The following is a 19861-nucleotide window of genomic DNA, read 5'->3' on the forward strand; positions in this document are numbered from 1 at the left end:
ACCTGAGAGGATTTAATTCCATTAGCCCTTCCAGGGGCCTTCAGGCGGGGAGGAGAAATATGTCTTTTGAAGCAGGGGTCGTTTCAGCTGACCAGAAATAGCTGTTAGTAGATCCCATTTGGGATCAGAAACCCTGTACTTGGGGAAGTTTGTGGGATTGAGCCAGTGAAGATGGTGGCTTCCTTCCTTTTCCTTCCACGTGTCCTGACTATAGCAGGGCCACGTGGGCCAGGAGAAAGAAATCGCTATTTAGTGAAGTTCATTGTTTTAAATATGATGGCAAAGTAGTTTTATATTATTGGGAATTTAAAGCTGTATTTGGGATTTTTAGTTAAAACATAGGTTTTTAAAACAAAATGCTGGTAGCTTACTTAGGGGAGGTTGTGGTTGTATCTCCCTACGTAGATGGTATGTTTGCTAGAGGTATTGGGTAATTTGTAACTGAGCTATGCCTTAAGTGTTTGTCAGCTCTGTTGGGCATGTATTAAGTTTTATGAAATTTGGGTCAGTTACTTGGGAACATTGAAGTGTAAAAGTTTAAAAATATATACATATATATTTACTTAAAGACGGGACAGGAAAGATTGATTTGTAAAAGTAACTAATAGTTTAAATGGAGCTATGATATATTGGGTCTGGAAGCATGGTGGTGTGGGGGAAGGGTGACCACGTGGAGAGGTCCCTCCTCCCATTAAGTATAGAGGGGTTTTTTGTTTTTTTGTTTGTTTTTAATAACTACACTTCCTTGCTGATTTAGATATTATTTCTACTGTTTAAAGGAACAGCCTACATTTATATGGTGTTAATAACTGAATGTTTTATTTTTGTTTTTCAAGTCTATAACTGTTCTAAGGAGTTGGAACTGAAGTTTTCTGAAAGCAAATTATTCAATGTTTATTTACATGCGTGATAGTCTCATTGTTTAAAGATTATTTTAATCTGATCTGATAATTTGATAGGGTTATTTGCAAAAATTTTAATCCTTTTCAGAATGAAGAGAGTATTAATGTTAACTCTGAAAGACCTGAAAGTTTCTTTTTTGTGGAAACGGGATGGACAACATGAGATTTAGAATTTTTCTTGATTGAGTATTTTGAAGGCAAAATAATCTGTAATGTTAAACCTAGAACCATCTACTTTATGAAAGTAGACTTTGAACTTCCTAGGATGAATCTTTACTGTGATTCTTGAGAACCTGAAGCCCTGATTAATGCTAATTGCTGTAGGAGATAAAATCTTTTGGGACTGAAGCTAATATTTACTTGGAGTTTTGAATTCAGGTATAACTGTTTGCATAGGTCATTAAACTCCACCATCTGGAGGTGGGATGGTTAAAATTAGGACAGCTACCTGAAGTAAAACTGCCTTAACTCATGCCCCTGGTTTTTCCTCTTATGTTTGTAATCAGAGCCAACTGGTGAGATATACATTGCTAGCACCGCTCCCACTTTGCCTTTCTTTTTGAGACGAAGCTGGCAATCTCTGGAACCCCAATCCTAGACTCCTGACTATAGATCTATATTCAGATGCGTTTTTCATGTTTTGCATGATCATGGTGGGGAAAGAATTTATATGGAAAGAACTTTTGACACTCAATCCCCTATTAAATATGGACAGAAAAGGAAAGGAAGGGGTATTCAAGTTAGAACAATATTAAATCTAGAGGGCTGGGAGATGGCTCACAGATTCCAGAGTGTTGAAACATGAGGCAATACTATTAGAAAAGAATGCTCCATAGTCCAAGATCATAATTTTAATCCTGCTTCCTTTTTGTCCCCTGGAGAACAGAACTATTGCTGTATAAAACTGTATGACTATTGCTATTTTGGGAAATTTACTAGTCTGTTATGTATAATCTGATAATTTCTGTAAAGGGGGGGGGGGAGGGAAACTGAGATTTCAACTGGTCAGAAAATTGGGAAAAACTGATGTCTTATTTCAGTTCAGGCCAAATTGGAAACTACTTACTCTTTGCTTTACCTCATCATTTTGGTTCTCTGATGAAGGACCTCGAAAACTAGACATAATTTGGGTACTGAATGGAACTCTGGAAAAGGTAAAAGATTTTTTTTTTTTTCTTTTTGCAGTGGACATCCAGGCTGCTTCTGGCCTGGATCGTTGTTAGAGCTCTATGCTCAGCACAATTCTTTTAAGAATTGCTAAGATTGACAAAAGGTCTCCTTTTGTCTTGCTCTCTTGTCTCTACAGGTAAGGGAGAGGCTGCAAAAAGTTGAAAAAGCTCTTTACCTGTCCACTAGCTAGACACACCTGAATTTAGCAGATGCTGGGTTTGGATAAGGCTGCAGAGACAAAAGCCCTTTTGCATTTCAAGGCTTTCTAATCAGACCTCAACCTTGCTTTCAAACCTTGCAATAAACATTTTTTTACTCATCTAGGTTTTCGGCCTGTAAATTCATTTACAGGGGACTCTAGCTGAAAATTTGCTAGACTATGATTGGCTAGCTTATGTTTTAACTTTGAATTATTATCCTGACTTAGTCCTGCCTCAGTTTTCCTGCCTCTTAGTTCTGCAAACCTCCCCCCCCTGCTACCTCTTTATCAGAATACTTGATAAGACCTTATGTTTCAGAATAGCAGAATGTCTCTCCCATTACAAGTTAATGGGAATCTCTTATCAAAACTTCTTGAATTCTCTTGTGTGGAATTAGACATTCTGTATATGATTGTATTTGCATTGGGTGTTTTTAAAAACAAAGTGATTTGTATGAATAATGTTCACTTATGAAAGATCTACTTGGATATAAACTCATTGGGACAAATTCCTTATTGTTATCAACACAAGGTTATGATAAATATTTGTTTAGAATTTATGGGAAAAAGAAATGGGTTTGCTAGAACTTCCACTGTTACCAAGGGCAGTCTACCTGCCCATTGGTCTGCTCAAACTTGTGAATTGTATGCTTTAAATCAAGGGTTGAAATTATTGTGGGACCAGGATGGGACTATATATATATACACATTGATTTGAGATATGCCTGGGGTGTGATGCATGGATTTGGAGGGATTTGGGAGAAAAGGGGGACTGGAAAACATTCTGGAATGTAGCAGTAATACATGTAAAGGGACATGAGATGGGAAGTTGTTTTGAGGTAAGGGGAAATAGATTAGCAGATGAGGAGGCCAAGGGAGCTGGAGACCAGGATATTTCTCATATAATGGCCTTGATACCTGTACTTCCCCCTAGTCTACCCTCTCCCAGTTTTACTCAGAAGGAAAAAGAGAAGGCCTCAACTCTCTGAGCAGTTGAGAACTCGGAAGGACAATGGCTCTTACCTGACGGCAGAGAGGTACTGACCAAAGCAAGTATGGGGCAAGTCCTTCAGCAACTGCACCAGGGCAGTCATTGGGATGTCCAAAACCTGTGTGATGCTATACTGACAAGGTATGTTTCCCCCGGCCTATATACTATGGCTCGACAACTGGTGGACGGTTGTCTCGTTTGTTGAAGGACTAACAGGGCTGCTCAACGCCAGCTTCCAAAAGGGGGATGACCTCCTGGAATCAGACCATTCCAAAGCATCCAGGTGGACTTTACTGAGCTGTCACCAGTGGGTCGCCTTATCTTGCTGGTCATAGTGGACCATCTGACCTCATGGGTGGAGGCATTCCTGTCAGGCCGAGCAACTGCCTCGACAGTAAGTAAGGTCTTATTAGAACAAATTATTCCTAGATATGGAATGGTGGAGAGGATAGACTCGGATCAGGGAACACATTTTTCTGCCCAGGTATTGCAGAATCTGATTAGGGCCTTAGAAATCACTTGGGGTCTCCATACCCCTTGGCATCCTCCCTCTTCTGGGAAAGTAGAAAGGATGAACCAAGAAATAAAATGGCAGCTGACTAAGTTATCTTTAGAGACCCAACTACCTTGGATGAAATGCCTTCCTCTCGCTCTAGTTAGAATCAGGACCAAGCCGCGTAGAGATATTGGGCTTTCACCTTATGAATTAGTGTATGGTCATCCTTTCCAGGCTTATCCTAAGGGAGACTGGGACCCTATTTTAGAAACTAAGGATTTGTTTGTTAAAAGATATGTTAAATCATTGTTGGAACATTTGCAAGGACTTCAACAAAAAGGGCTAATAGCTCAGACTCCTCCTCTAGCTTTCCCTGTTCATAGAATTCAGGTTGGTGATTGGATGCTGATCTGTTCCTGGAAGGACGAGAAGCTGACTCCATGCTGGGACGGACCCTACCAAGTGATACTGACTTCAGATACTGCGATTTGCACTCAGGAACGAGGCTGGACACACCACACCAGGACAAAAGGACCTGTGGCGCCACCTTTATCAGAGTGGACAGTTGAAGACAGGGGAGACCTCCAATTACATTTGAGGAGGGGACCTCCACTGAATGGGAACACTGATTCTGAATCCAGTGCATTGTAACTGTATGACTTCTCTTTTCTTACTTTGGGTCTCTTTGCCTGTTTGTGATTTGATATATTTTCCTTTGGGAAGTTCACCTTAACTTCATGGTGTTATAATAGTTGAACATTGTGAGGCTCTCCCTAAGCTTTGGGTTTATTTATTTCCTTATGATAGCCATAGAAACTAGACCTTTACCTTCTAGAGATGAGAACCAATTTCTCCGGCTCATGCAGAATATAGGGAGAACATTTAACTTATCGAATTGTTGGATCTGTGGTGGATCCCAACAGTTGAACCAATGGCCATGGGTACCTGTCCCCTTAAGCCCAGCCTGGATCCTTAGCAACAGATCCCAAATTCATAATGGGACCGGTTTCTGGAATTTAGAAGAGAAACATCAGTGGTCATTGACAGAAGATAGGAAAGGGAAATACTGCTTAAATCAGACAGGACAAGGTTTGAAGCTGGGAATTAGTGTATGTGAGTGGACCTATTCGAGAACAGACCTGAGGCCAAAGACAATTGACTGAACAATAATGTCTAAATATTGGCGGGATACGGGGAGGAATCCTCAATTGAAGTGTGGGAAGGACTGGAAAGACTGTACCTTGGATGTTCTCCCAGAAATAGGAAAGGGAACATATACATTGGGTACAGTTACCAATGGGGTTGGTATAATGTCACCCCAGGGACACCCGGGCAACACGGGACTCTGTTTTCCACATTTTGGAGTACCTCTAATCTAACAGGCCAGTGGCCAGTTGCCAATTGTAGTTGGAGAAAAGAGCAAGGTTTATGGAAATGCCAGTATGACCCCTTTGTGGGGAGAAGCCCCCTAGGGACGAGAGACCAACAATATTACCCTTTTACAAGGAATAGCTCAGACATATTTCCAAGGGAACAACCTGCTCTAAAGGGTCATTATTGGATCTGTGGTTTAACTGCCTATACTCACCTGCCTCTCAATTGGACAGGGAATTGTTATATTGGACTAATAAGGCCAAGATTTTTCTTTCTTCCCTAACAGGCAAACCAATATTTAGGGATTCAGTTGTATGATGATTTGGGAAGGGGGAAAACGGAGTTTAGATAACTCCATCACTTGGACTGAAGATGCAAATGGTTGGGGTGAGGCCTGGCCTCCAGAAAGAATAGTCAAAGAGTATGGGCCAGCGACCTGGGCTCAAGATGGAAGTTGGGGATATAGAACTCCAATATACATGTTGAACAGGATAATTAGGCTTCAGGCAGTTGTAGAGATTATCACCAATCAGACAGCTGAGGCACTACATCTTTTGGCTGATGAAGCTACTCAAACCAGAGAGGCTGTTTTACAACATAGACTTGTGCTGGATTATTTGTTGGCTGAGGAAGGGAGAGTTTGTGCTAAACTAAATTTATCCACATGTTGTATAAAGATTGATAACAATGGTAATCTAGTGAAAGAAATCACTAAGAACATTAGGAAACTTGCTCATGTTCCTGTACAGACTTGGACCTCACTGTTCAATACTTCTTGATGGTCCTGGTTTGGGAAGCTGGTGGAAGCAGCTCCTTTGGTTTGGCCTTATAGCTCTTAGTGGTGTCATATTATTCCCTATCTACATCCCTTGTTTGATCAGATTAATAACCAGAATTGTCCAAAACTCATCATCTGGAATGATCAGGTTGGAAGAGAAAGCTGAAGGGTCTGTTAAATAGATGCTGTTAAAAGGGCAAGGGTGGAGCCGGTGGCCCAAGGCCAACAGGAACCAGAAGGAAGTGAGGAATTCATAGGGAATGTGAAATTATGTTACAAAAATTTGAAGAGATCTCAGTATACAAAATAAGAGGAGGGACTGAATGAGATGAGGTGAGATCTTTCAAGACAGTTGTGAAAATCGAGTAAGGCTTCATCTACTTCAGAGTTCCAGTAGGACTGAAGGAGCAAAGGGTATTGCCTTCCCCTCCTATGATATCATCTCCCTATTTCATCCAAATATGGGCAACTATGTACTTATTGGTCAAGTTCAATTTCATGGGTAGATCTCGCCTTTAGAATGTAAGACTCTCAGCCAATGAGGATGAGGGTCAGTGGTGGGAGGGGGCGTTTTGCTAGGGATTAAAGGGGCTGTCCTGCCCACAGGAGGCGCTTCCTCTCTTCCATAGTCTGCTGGAAGGGTGGGACGCCCTTCTCGTGAGAATGTACAATAAACTTTGCTTTTCTCTAGAGCTCTCTCCAGCTTTTTTATTAAATGGTGTTCCCTCACCATTTCCCTAACACACATAATCAATAACGCTCAGGCTTGAGTCTCAAGCAACCTGCTTTCTTAGGGCTTTCGTTCAGGTGGTTGTCTGCAGTATCTTTCCTTGTTTCATGGACATCCTGACTTGAAAGTTTTGTAAGGATACCTTTTGGCCTAAAACTGAGGAGACTGAGGGTGCAGAACGAACGAACCCGCCCCTTCTTTAGCCAGATGTCTGGGAGCAGAAAGTGAGCCTGGTGACTTTGCATTGCCCTCCCTTACCTAAATCCTATTCATTTTCCAGTCCTGGCATCTCCTCCCCATGTCATGGTCTTCTCTGAGAACAAAGGACAAGACAACCACCCCACCGCCGCCTCTGGGCCCAGATATTAACGGCTTCTTCTAGGCAGAAGGCCAAGTAATATTTAGCTGTAGACACCTTTTTTTTTATGTACATTTGTTTGCTTGTTGTCTCGCCCGTTAGCTTGTAAGCTTCTTGAGGGCTGGTTATTTTTAAATTATTTTTGCATCCCCAGTTTAGCACAATACCTAGCACAGCAGTGCTTAAATCATGCCAAGGAGAGAATTAGTCTGCAATGAAGGCGTGATTGGTAACTTTGGAGTTTTGGTGTAGTGATGAGGTATGACTGGCCTGCGAGTAACGCTTCAGAGCCTGCTACTAAAAACAAGGACAGTGCCCACAAGTTGTCCTCCTCACTTCCCTGATGTCAAACTTATTTTAAAACACAAAGGCTCCAGCTTCCCGGGACGCCAAGGTCGGGAGGGAGAGGCTCCACGTCCAGATAAGATCAGCCTCGGTACGGAGCAGTAATCTGGTCCACTGGAACACCCTCCCCCCCCCCCCCCCAAATCTGCAAGGGACTGGATGAATACTTCCTTTCCCTTACGCTCCCCGAGGGGCAGAGAGGGAAAACATGGACCAAAGGGGCAACCTTGGCGCATCCATGGGGGTGGAGCCTGCAAACGCTACCCGATTACTAAGCACTGCGCATGCTCGATACTCCTGAGCCGGTTCCTTTCTGTGGACCGGAAGTCCGGAAATTCAGCAGTAGGAAATAAAAATGGCTGCAGAGGGAACTCGTTCTGTGCTGTTCGTGTGTCTGGGTAAGAGAGTGTTGCTGCTCCATCCCCTTACTCCCCACTCCATCTTGGGTTCCGCTGGATGATGAGGAAGGTGGCTCGGAGATCTCCGTATTCTGGATTCTTTGGGTTCAAGAAATAGATTAGGAAAGGGCTGACTCGGCGCGCCACCCCTTCCCCCACCTCCGTCTTTCGGGGCTTTCCCTCCCTTCTCTCTCTTCAGGGACCGACCTCTGGCCCTTCTCATTCCTTCCCCCTTTTAGCTGCTGAAGTAACCTTGGTCATGTTGTCTTGTTAACAATAGCCGGCATCTGTGTGGTGTTTTTTAAAGTTGCAAATTGACTTCCATTGTTTGATTTAGATCGTCAAAAATGACAAATCTTCCGGCTGTCCGCGTCCCACTAGCAAAAAGAAATTCAAAACAGACACGACGTGCCATTACCCTACTGAAAGAGCTTCAATTTCTGTATTCTAGGGTGACAATAAATTTCCAGCTTCGCATCTAAAGCCCGCCATCGTCCTGTACATCTGATTTATTTCATTATTCCTCTTTATTATTCCTCACTCTCCCTCTGCCCCTTCTTTCTTTCTCCCCCATCCTACTCTCTCCTGTTTGCCACCTCTCTCACTGAAGAAAACTAGCTTGCTTTTACCAGTACATGACATTGCTAGTACAAGGCAAAAACTCAAGTTTTTTCACAGGTTTTCCATAATTTTTATAATAAACTTTCACTTCGTCTCTATGATAGAAACACTTACCTTTAAAGGACAGCTCTTATATAAGTCTTTATTTCAATGGTTAGCACGCTTTCTTGATTCTATTCTTAGGTACTTTATATTTACTTAGTACTTGTGTGTATCCTTCACTTCCCCTGTATGAGCTTCTTGAGGATAAAGATATTTTTTCTTTGTATTCCCATTAACTATAGCAATTATATGTCACTATCTGGTAGTTGTCACTTCATAAATTTTTATGAGGAATGCAAAATCATAGTCTGTCTCAAGGAGAATTGCAACCTGGATCAGCCTAATTTCGATAAAAGTGCATTATTATATTTTTCCATAGGAAAAGAGACAGCTTTCGTATTGCCATAGCAAAATATTGTATTTTCTCTTTGTTTTACCTTACTCTGTGGTATTGCGAAGTAATAACTCTTGCTTCTTAGGCCAGAGGGCTATGGGGTCTTTAAAAAATTCAAAGGATTCTTTAAGACATCTCCAAAAGTAGAGCCAGAGGATGGTAGATAATATGTTATCAAGTTGTTGTTATTGTAAAGATTAAGGATACTGATGAAATAATTCAATTCCACTGAGTTTATTACTCTGGTAGTTTCAGTAACTACTTTACTTTGGCAAAAATATTACATAGTCTTCTGTTTGTGCAAGATAAATGTCAATCTAAAAAAGACAGCTGTTACTTATATTCTCCAAAACTACAGAGATATCTTTGGTTTGAAGCCCTGAGGTAAATTAATGCATTAAAACATTTCAGGAAAATATTGACAGTATTGATATTTTCCAGCATTTTTGAGGTACACAAAAATATTTGAAGAAAATATAGTGTCTTATAAGTATGTTTTCCTCATATAAGCCTTGTGAAGAGGGTTGTACAGATTAAGGATAAGGACAATAAAACTTCAAAGAAGTTAATCAAATTGATCAGGTTTATACATTTATTCTGTAGCAGAAGGCAAACTCAAACCTATTTATACTACACTATACTTCCCTTACAGTTTACAAAATTTCATAAAAGTTCTTTAATAACATATGTATACACATATTTATTTAAATATATGTAGATATATGCACATGGGGCGCATGTGTCACAACACACAATGAGAGAGAGATGGTTGAAGGTAAATGAAGATCAGAAGGTAGTAGCAGATTAGGAACAGAAAAGGCCTTCTGCAGAAAATGTTCCTATGGATGTAAGTCACATAGACCAATCAGAGATGAGGAGAAAACATCCTTTTATGGAGGACAGTTGACTCAAAAGCACAGAAATGGAAATATGGGAGTATGCCTGAAATCATAAATATGTAGAAAGGAATAAGGTATAAAATTGGAGAAGTAAAAGGTCTATTTGTGAAGCACTGTAAAAGCCAAATGGAAGACATACTTGATTTTGGGGCCGCTGATACAGAATGTGGATGTTTGGTAAAGGATGACAAGACCTGATTTGACCTTTAGGAAAATCTCTTTGTTAGTTCCCATGAAGATGGTTTGAAATGGCAAGATACTTGAGGCAGGGAAACCAATCTGAAAACTCTTAAAGTTGTCCAGGTTAGAAGTCATGATGGTCTGAAAGGTAGGATAGTGACTATTAAGAGAAGAGAGAAACAGCTGTCAAGATAGAAAAGACTGCTTAGCAATAGATTAGTTATATAGGGTAAATGGGAGTAAAAAGTCAAGCATATATTCAAGAGGCATTATCAAGAAAGAAAAGGAGTAAAAGAATTAGCTATGTGGCATGAATGAAGAGTTACAAGTTTGTACTTGAGGACTAGAAGATAGTATTAACTTGGACATTTGGAAGAGAGAAGGATTTTGAGAGAATAATTTTTTGAACATGTTGATTTCAAAATGCCTCTGCGATATACAGTTTGAGATATAAAAAGTCAGTTGATAATTCAGGATAAAGAGATAGGCTGGACATAGATATTTGGGAATCATTTTCTTAGAGATGATAATTAAATTCATGGAGCTAATATATCATCAAATGAGGTAGTATAAAGGGAAAAGGGAAGAAGGATTTGGACCATTATGGGGTGCCTGAAGGTTCAGAAAAGTTAATTAATTTGGTCAGTGATATTGATACTTTGTAGCAGAACTGGATCTTGAACCTAGTCATTTCAGCTGAGAAGTGTTATCTACATTCTGCAGCTGTTTTGTTTGGAAATCTTTAGATATTACCTGGGTGAAAGCTAAAGTATTATATAATATGTTTTTAGTTGTATTAATTTTTTAAAATTCATTTTCAGATGAAAGTTTTTCAAACCAGGGCTTTGATCTTTTACATTGGAAGGTTCTTTAGTGCAGGAATCCCTAATACGTGTGCCCATATGTGTTATACACAGTGTGTTATACACAGTTTTTCATGGACCCCAAGTTAAGAACTCTGGTTTATAGTGTATTTGTGTCTGTTAAAGACATCCAAATAAACTTACCATTTTTATAATGCTATTTCTCTATTTTGCAAAGAGAATATGTGAATAAATCCTTACTCTGAAATAGGAAAAGATATTAGCTTATTTCACTTAGGGACTGTCATCTTCATGAAGTACATAGATAATGAAGTTAGTTTGGAAACTACTGACTGATTGATTCATAGTAAAAAGTTTACCTGACGGGCAGCCCTGAAGTCAGGAGGACGGAGTTCAAATGTGGTGTCAGACACTTAACACTTCCTGGCTGTGTGACCCTGGGCAAGTTACAACCCCAATTGCCTTTAAAAAAAAAAAAAAAAAAAAGTTTATCTGCTGTAGTAAACTACGTAATGGGAGTAGAAGTGTCAATATTTATGTTAGGACAAACCAGATGTTTGCTTTTTATTTTTGTCGATTAAATTTCAAACAGTTTGGAGATTATTTGCAATTTTTCTTTAAAGGCAATATTTAATATGGTAAAATCATAAATGTGTCAACTTCTGGGAGAAGAACTCTCAGTTTTATATTTGTGGTTTCTGTAATATATCAGACTGCTTCTATATAATGTGAGATGATTTCTCTCATGATCCTTATTCACAGGTGATCCTTTCCTCTACTTGTAATTCATTCAACGAACCTTTAATGCAGTATCTGTTTTATATGGAGTTCTTTTGGGATCTGAAAAAGGGAACACACTTAGATATGTTCATTTCAATTTAGCTTAACATTTTGAAATGTCTACTGTATTTCAGACATTGTTCTGGGCTATAGGACCTGGAATCTATAAGCTAATTAAAAAAAATCATTTTTGGTAAGTATATTTTAGTTATAATTGTTTGCTTTTGTAATCACTTTTTTTTTGTTTGTTTAAAAAAAGGTTAAGGATCTCTGCTCTACAGCTAAAGATCTTTTATTTTATTGGACAAACAAAAACATGCACAGAGAAGCAAGTAGAAAATAAAATAATAATGTGGTAGGGAAAGAGGGGAATACTAATAACTGGAGGAATCTAAAAGGACCTCAAAGAAAGGATCTCTAAGAGGAGGACTTGAGCCTGGAGAAAAGCTTGTGATTCTAAGGACAAAAAACAACCAGTTTATGGGTAGCTTGTACAAAGGTGTCAAGGATGAGGCAAAAACAGTTTAGTATTGTAATGTGCTGTCTCCAGAGACTGCTGATTGTTCTCTGGGAGGAGATCTGCTGTCATTAACTGCCGCCAATTCTGAGCTCTTGTAGAGACTCTCTCCCTCCAGAGAGCCACCTCAGGTCTGGCCTAGACAACACTATCTCTCTAGTGCCACCCTTTTTTATCCTCCCAGAGAATGGGCATGGGCTTCTGAGGAAAATTACTTCAACCAATGAATTTGCTCTTCCTAAGCATGCAAGCTCCTCCCCAGGAGGTCACAGAAATAAAACTCCCAGTAAAGGCAGGAACTAGAGAATTGTCAAGTACTGACTTAGCACTTAGTAAGAACTTAATATCTCATTATCTCATTAGCACTTAGTAAGAACCTAACATAGTATAATATGCAATTTTGTAAATGATATACAAAATTTAAGGAGTTGCAAAATATCATGCTGTTATATCTGAGCACCAGGGAATTTGAAAATTATTCACAGAGGTATAATGTAGTCAAAAAATTTGTGGAATCCAAGGATTTCTTTTTAATTCTGATTCTATATTTTACCGGTGTGACCTTGGATAAATTACTTAAGTTCTCTGGACCTCAATTTCCTCATTTATGAAATAAAGGGGTTGGATCAAGTGATCTTGAAAGTCCCTGTCAGCCCTAAACCTATGATCTATATATCAAGATAAATAATCATGAAATAAGTGCTGAGAAGGCCTCTAGTTTGTTGAGTAGAACTTAGTGAGATTTATGAACAGATAGGGATTGGAAGTACTCAGCATTGCATGGGTGAGCTATGACTTGTAGTTGATAGAGGAGTTCCCACACTGATCACTCATCCATGAATTTTCTCCATCCAGATAGCCCTTTCAAGTGTATAAAGTACTTTATTCACTATCCTATGGGGTAGGTAAGATAAGTTATTTGGTAGATTGATGAGTAAGTATTAATATTGAAAATGGCTTTATTGCCCTCCAAAGTTATTGCTTGTTCTTTGTAGCCAACTTGATTGATAAAAGTTTGAGGGTTGTGTTTTTTTTTTTTTTTTTTTTTTTTTTTTAAGTATTGTATGAGCATATAAATAAGTATTTTGTATTCAGTGTATCTGCTCCAAAACTTTTGATCCGAGTACCGGACTAGAAAGTTTGGAAAACTTTACATTAAGCTTGTAAGCTTCATGAGGGCAAAACCATTGTCTTACCTCTGAATATATCTTCTCTAGTACAGTGCATTGTTTTTTGTATTCTGTTGGCACTTAATAAATGTTTGTTGAATTGAATCTGATTTGTTCCATAAACTTCCCTCCTGTATGTTTCAGGTCCTTATGAGCATCAGATACTGCAACCTAATGGAATAACTCTTTTTTTTTAATGACACAATATTTATTTTGTTATGATAGCTTTTTACTTTTTAAAATATATGCAGAGTTTTTAACATTCATTCTTGCAAAACCTAGTCTTCCAATTTTTTCTCCCTCCTTTCCTCCCCCACCCCCAAACAGGAAGTAATTAAACATAGGTTAAACATGTGCAGTTCTTCTAAACATATTTCCACATTTATCATGCTGCACAAGAAAAATCAAATCAGAAAAGGGTAAAAATGAGAAAGAAGAAACACAAGCAAGCCAACAACAGCAACAGCCAAAAAGGTGAAAATATTATATTTTGATACCCATTCAGTCCCCATAGATCTGTCTCTGGATGCAGATATTCTCTTTATCACAAGTCTTTTGGAATTGGTCTGAATCATTTCATTGTTCAAGAGAGTCATGTTCGTTACAGTTGATCATCACATAATCTTGTTGCTTTATATAATGTTCTCCCTTGGGTTCCACTCATTTCACTTAGCATCAGTTTATGTAAGTCTCTCCAGGCCTCTCTGAAATCATCCTGCTGGTTGTTTAATATTCCATAACATTCATATATCATAACATTCAGCCATTCTCCAACTGATGGGTATCCACTCAGTTTTCAATTCCTTGCTACTCCAAAAATAGCTGTTACAAGATTTTTGCACATGTGAATCCTTTTCCCTTTTTTATTATCTAGGATATAGACACTGCCAAATTGAAAAATATGCACAGTTTGATAGCCCTTTGGGCATAATTGCTTTCCAAAATAATTGGGATAAACAAGGATTTCTATTAGCACAGTTTGAACTTGTGGGTAAAGCACATTATATTGCATTCCAAAAACTTATTATTTGTGAATTTTGTATTTTTTCTTCTTCTTTGGCAACCATCTCTGTGTCCTAATTTATTATTTTCTGCAACCCTCCTTTGAGACCTCAGACTGCCACTGATTGATAATCAAGGTATGAATATACTATCAGATTGTTAAAGTAATTTATCTTTATGTCATCAGTGTGAAGTATCATTTCATTACTACCAACAAATTACAAAATTTTTAACTTCATATGTTAACCCTAAAAAAACCTCTAAACTTTTAATCAAAATCAAATATTAATGTAATTGGCATTGAAAAAGTGAATTTTAATTATATTTCCCCCTCCTTTCTGAAACCAAGAGGTATGAATGAATCAAGCAAAGCAATAGGCTTGACATTTTTATTTATTATTATTATTATTATTATCATTTTCTTAACAATTTCATGTGAATTAATGTGCATTTCATTTTTTTTTCCTTTTTTAATTAAATCATACTTCTTGCAGTCATCAAGCACTTAATTTTTCATCCTGTTCCATCTCATTTCCACCTGAGGAAAAGGAATAAGTGTAGTTAAGAAAAAATAAATTTATGCATCAACCATGTCTAAAAATATGTTACATTCTGCATATCTGGTCTATCACTTTTGATAAGAGGTGGGAAGTATTATTCATCATTAGGCTTCTTGAATTGTGATTGATCATTACATTAATCACAGTTGTTAAGTCTTTGAAAATAGCTTTTGCATTGTTAAGAGTTCAAATGGTTTTCCTGGTTCTGTTAACTTTACTCAGAATCAATTTATTCAAGTTTTCCTCAGGTCTCTCTGAAACATTGTTTCTTATAAAAATAGTATACTATTACATTCATATTCCTTCATTTATTCAATTATTCCTCAAATAGTGGTCACCACCTAACTTTATAGTTCTTTGCTGCCACAGAATGAGTTTCTACAAGGATTTTTCACATATATTTATGTAGACTATCTTTTCTTCTCTCTTTGATCCTTTTTGGATTATAGGCTTAGTAGTAGTAGTATTAGAGTAAGTGATATTCAAAGTTTAATAACTTTGACATAATTCTGGATTACTTTTCAAAAGGATTGTGCCAATTCACAGTTCTACCAATATGCTGTAATAGTTCACAATGTCACCATCCATGTGTCTCTGCTTAGTCTCTCCAACACTTGCCATTTTCCTTTCCTCTACTTTTATCTCCTCTCACTTCTTGTTACTTTACAATCTGGTTTTTTACTTCAAATTTGTATCTAAACTTCCCTCTCCCAAATTTCCAATTATTATCTCTTAATTGTCAAATTCATTAGCCTTTTCCAGTCCTCCTTCTTGACCTCTTTGCAGCCTTTGACACTGTTGATGAAGTCTTCTTCTCCATGACACTTTTCTTTAGGTTTTTGGGACATCATCCCTTCCTGATTCAGTTTTATTTGCTAGCTCCTCTACCAGTTACTTTCACTAACATGCATACATTGGACCTTCTTCTCCACTACACTTGGTATTGTTATCAGCTCCCATGGATTTAATTATCTCTGTGCTGATGATTTTCAAATTTACTTAACATTCCTTACATCTTTGCTGACTTCCAGTATTTAATCTCCAATTGCCCTTTAAACATCTTGAACTGGATATCCAGTAAGACATCTTAAACATAACAAATCCCAAACTGAGCTTGTTATTATTTCCCCCACCCCAAACTCTTCCCCATTCCTCCCTTCTCTTCCCTCACATTTTAGTTATCTTTGGTAGTCTCTGGAGTCTATAGTGAAACTTAAAATTGCTTAAATTTGCATTTTTCTATTGATTTAGAAGGTTTTTTATATGACTGTAAATATCTTGGAGCTGTTATCCTTTGACAATTTAGATTTAGAGGTGAAGTTGAGTACGTCTCATTCTTATAAAAACTTTTTTCTTATATATTGTAGAAATGAGACTTTTACCAGAGAAACAGTCTGGGGTAAAGTTTCATTTGGATTTTTTCCCCCTAGTTAAATAGTCCCCTCTTAATCTTGGCAGCATTACATTTGTTTGTGCAAAAACTTTTAAATTTTGTGTGTTCATTATTGTCCATTTTATATTCTGTGATTGTCTCATCCCTTATTTGATCATGTATTCATGTTCTTCCCATAGATTTGAAAAGGTTATTTTTTCATTGTTTCTCTAATTTGTTTATGATATGACCTTTAAAAATCTAGGTCATTTGGAGTTTATTTTGTGGTATGTGGTATGAAGAATAATTTTAATTTAAGAACAAACAAGGTCTCTTAGAATGATATAATTTAAAACTTGTGGAAGAGGGAAAGTGAGAAAAATAGTGAAAGTTTCCTTAGCAATAGGTCAATAAACTTTGGGAAGAAAATAAATGTTACATAAAGATATTAAATATTATCTGCAAAAGAAGCTTAAAATTATTTTTTAAGTAACTAAATGAGTTATCTACCTATACATTTTTATGTTAGTAACTCTTTGTAGTATGCCCTAGTTATCTATATGTTCCACCAATTAAAGCTTAGTTTATTTCTTCAAATTCTTAAAAGAACCAGAATGAAATATTGATTTAAAAAAATCTGTTAACTGCTGTATGTTTACATAACAACCTAACTATATCCCAGAAGATGAAGTTAGTAATTCAAGATCTGTTTAATTTAGAAGGAAAATTTATTACTGAAATTGTCAAATTCTAGTTGAAAATCTACTTACATGTTCATTTTGAGGTTTCCCTTCAATTGTGACAAATTCTTACATGGCAGTTTCCAAATTTTGCATGATAACACATTCCTTTAAAAAAAAAAAAAAAAGTATGTGAAGAGTGAGGCTCATGCTGTCTCAAAATGGTAATGATGACCTCCAGGCGAATGGCCAGCAAAGAGAGAGAGGTCTGAGCCATCAGTAGTGGAGGACAAAGGGAAAGCTCTACAGGGCATAGATTCCAACAAAATGGCAAATGAGCAGAGTACAGCAGCAAAGCTGGGGCTGCCAACTCTCATAGTTGAACAGTAAGCATATAGCCCAACAGAGGGCCAAGAAGTATGCCATGAAACAGAGCATCAAGAGCGTGTTGGTGAAGCAAAACATTGCTGGCCAGCAACAGTAGTTTACCAACCTTTAGGTGGCAGCAGTGAAAATGGGTCTGGATATCCTTTTTCACCTTTGTAATTGATGACAGTTCAAAGGCAGAAGGCACTGGCAATCGTGTCAGGTATCTGTGGGCTCCATCTCCTTTGAGTTGGGAGAAGACATCATCTGCCAGTCTTTTGTCCCTTTTGAACCTATAAAGAACATAAACATGTCCTGGAATTCAGTCACTATGAAACACAAAGCATTTGCCTTTGTGGAATGTGAGGTTCCAGAGAAGCAGCCTAGTTGGCCTTGAAGTAGGTGAACTCTGTGAGGTTAGGAGTAAGAAATGTTAAGATGGATAAGCACAGTAATATCAGACAGACCCATCACTAAAGAAGTCAGAGCCTTCAACTGAACCTACATGGCTTCAGTGCACAAGTACCTCTCAGGTGATGATATTACATGTATTTGAGGCATTCAAGAAGATCAAGTCATGTATTTTGACCTGGGACCCAACCACAGGCGAACACAAAGACTATGGCTTCTGCTAATATGAAAAGGCTTAGTCAACTCAAGATGTAATCTCATTCATGAAAGATTAATCTGGGGAGCTAATAATTTCAGACAGACAAGGCAGTTTTACCTACCATTCCTGGGGACCTTCTACCTGCAGCTGCTGTGACAGCTATTGCCACCATAGCTAAGGTCATTGCTTTGGAAACAGTGGCTGGTACAGCTTTGCTGGGATCTCTGGCCACTTCTGGGTTCGTATCACCAGCACTGACTCTGGCCCAGCCATGAAGGGTTCTACCATAATATCTTGACAGATCAGGTTCCTGGAGTCATCATCACAGGTGTGACCCTCTGCAATAACCTCTTGTCACCATTTCTTCTGTGGGGATGATGAACTCCCTCTTAACTAATCCTCCAACACTAGGCCTCTTGGAGCCCAAAAGGGAAAAGAAAGAGAAGGAATTGTTCCATGAGTCAGAGTTGCCAGAGATATGTGCAGGATCATATGAACATTTGAAGCAGTAGTGCCCACTACATTGTCATGCAAAAGCTGTTTCAGAAGCATAGGAGCATGGTGATGGTTCTACAACACATGGTGGACCCCAAAAAGGTATTGAAAGACCCTAAAGACCTGAGAAGGGAAGTGATAGAGGTGTATAGTAAGTTTGGCACTGTCAACCATCTGTCAGGAAAAGCAGGGTGAGGAGGATGCTGAAATGATTTCAATCCTTATGTGGCTTTTTTGTTTAGTTAGTTTTTGCAATTCAGCAAGTGTTTGCTCTGTTGGAGAAAAACAATAGAAGATATAGTCTTTCCCTTAAGGATTCCCTATTTGGGTAAATAATGCACACATAATGAAATAGAAAGATTCAAAATAATAGATATCTGTCCTCTGATTTCTGCAGAAAGATAAGGGAGTATCCATTTGAGAATAGGCCCAACCCTCCCAGTCCTGTCTGGTTTGAATAAAAGCATGAAGGTCATAATTTTTTAAAAAGGATTTATGTTAATTCAAATAACACTTAATAATTTTTTAGTTTTTTATAATAAACATTAAAATTCATTACAAAAATATTGATAAAATCCTTTATGGATAGTTTTCTCATTTACTGTTTCTATAAATTACCATAATAAAAATATTATTAGTGTTGTAAGTTTTTTTCTGTATAACATTCCTCAAAACCTGATTTCCTTGATGAAATTACTATTTGTAATTCTTTTTTGAACCACAAGTTACTAATTTGGCTTTGTAGTAACTAGAGAAGAAAAAAAAAAACCCTATTTTATGCAAACAAAATGTTGAAATAGCAAAGTTATTTTTGCTTTTACTAAAAGACTAAATATAAAATGATTCTTAGGTTCAAGTGCTTATTACAACTTGCCATTAGGCAAGCCTTTGAACCATACTTGTTCAGAGAGCATAAGGTTAGATGTATCATTTGTGTTTATCTGTTCACATTTGCAAATGCCTACTCTAAAACTAGAGTTGTTTGTAAAGCCCAGCAAATGATTATTAAATAGATCTTTACTTATATTTATTTTCAGGGGAGCTGTTTTTTAATTTGGGAAAGATAAGATACATTTTATAATGTAAATTTGTAAAATATATTGTAAATTTGTAAATATATTTTTGTAGTTCTTAATTTTCCAAAAATAATCAGTACACACAAGTTTCAAAATAAAATTTGCATGATAAAAGAATTATTTGGGTTTATCTAATTCTTATGTAAAATTGTTAGGCTTTACTTTTTCAGACAATTGAAAAGGAAAATCTCCAGACATGTGAATGGTTCTCCTTCCTACTACATCTCCATATGGAACCATGCAAAGCTTTGATATATGATTTGAAAAACACTCTTTAGGTCATTATCAATAACTTCAGGTGATATTATTTTTCTGTTTAATGAGGCTTTTTGTCATTTTACATTTTGCTGTCTGACAAGGCAGAGGACCATTTAATGTCACAAAAATGATTTTGAAAAAAGTTTGCTTTTACCAAAAAAAAAAAATCTTAATTTTCTTTCTAATTCTCCTGTTAATGAATTTTACATATAGCCAGTTTTCATTCAATTTATTAGATTTTGTGTTGTTTGCATCTAGAATATTTCTGCAAGATA

General features: G+C 37.5%; 1 protein-coding gene and 1 pseudogene across 2 annotated transcripts in view; both read left to right on the plus strand.

The window, feature by feature from the left end:
- Positions 1-7622: 7622 nt before the first annotated feature.
- The window catches only part of ACP1 (acid phosphatase 1), a 34532-nt gene continuing 22293 nt past the window's right edge, over positions 7623-19861 (plus strand). For both annotated transcript variants that reach the window (XM_074287999.1, XM_074288000.1), the window contains exon 1: positions 7623-7741. In XM_074287999.1, the coding sequence (XP_074144100.1) occupies positions 7699-7741 (43 nt within the window). In that variant the 5' untranslated portion in view covers positions 7623-7698. The remainder of the gene's footprint in view (positions 7742-19861) is intronic.
- On the plus strand, positions 16982-18522 carry LOC141555277 (poly(U)-binding-splicing factor PUF60 pseudogene; annotated as a pseudogene).

This window comes from Sminthopsis crassicaudata, chromosome 2 (genome assembly GCF_048593235.1).
Source record: "Sminthopsis crassicaudata isolate SCR6 chromosome 2, ASM4859323v1, whole genome shotgun sequence".
NCBI classification, from domain to species: Eukaryota; Metazoa; Chordata; class Mammalia; order Dasyuromorphia; family Dasyuridae; genus Sminthopsis; species Sminthopsis crassicaudata.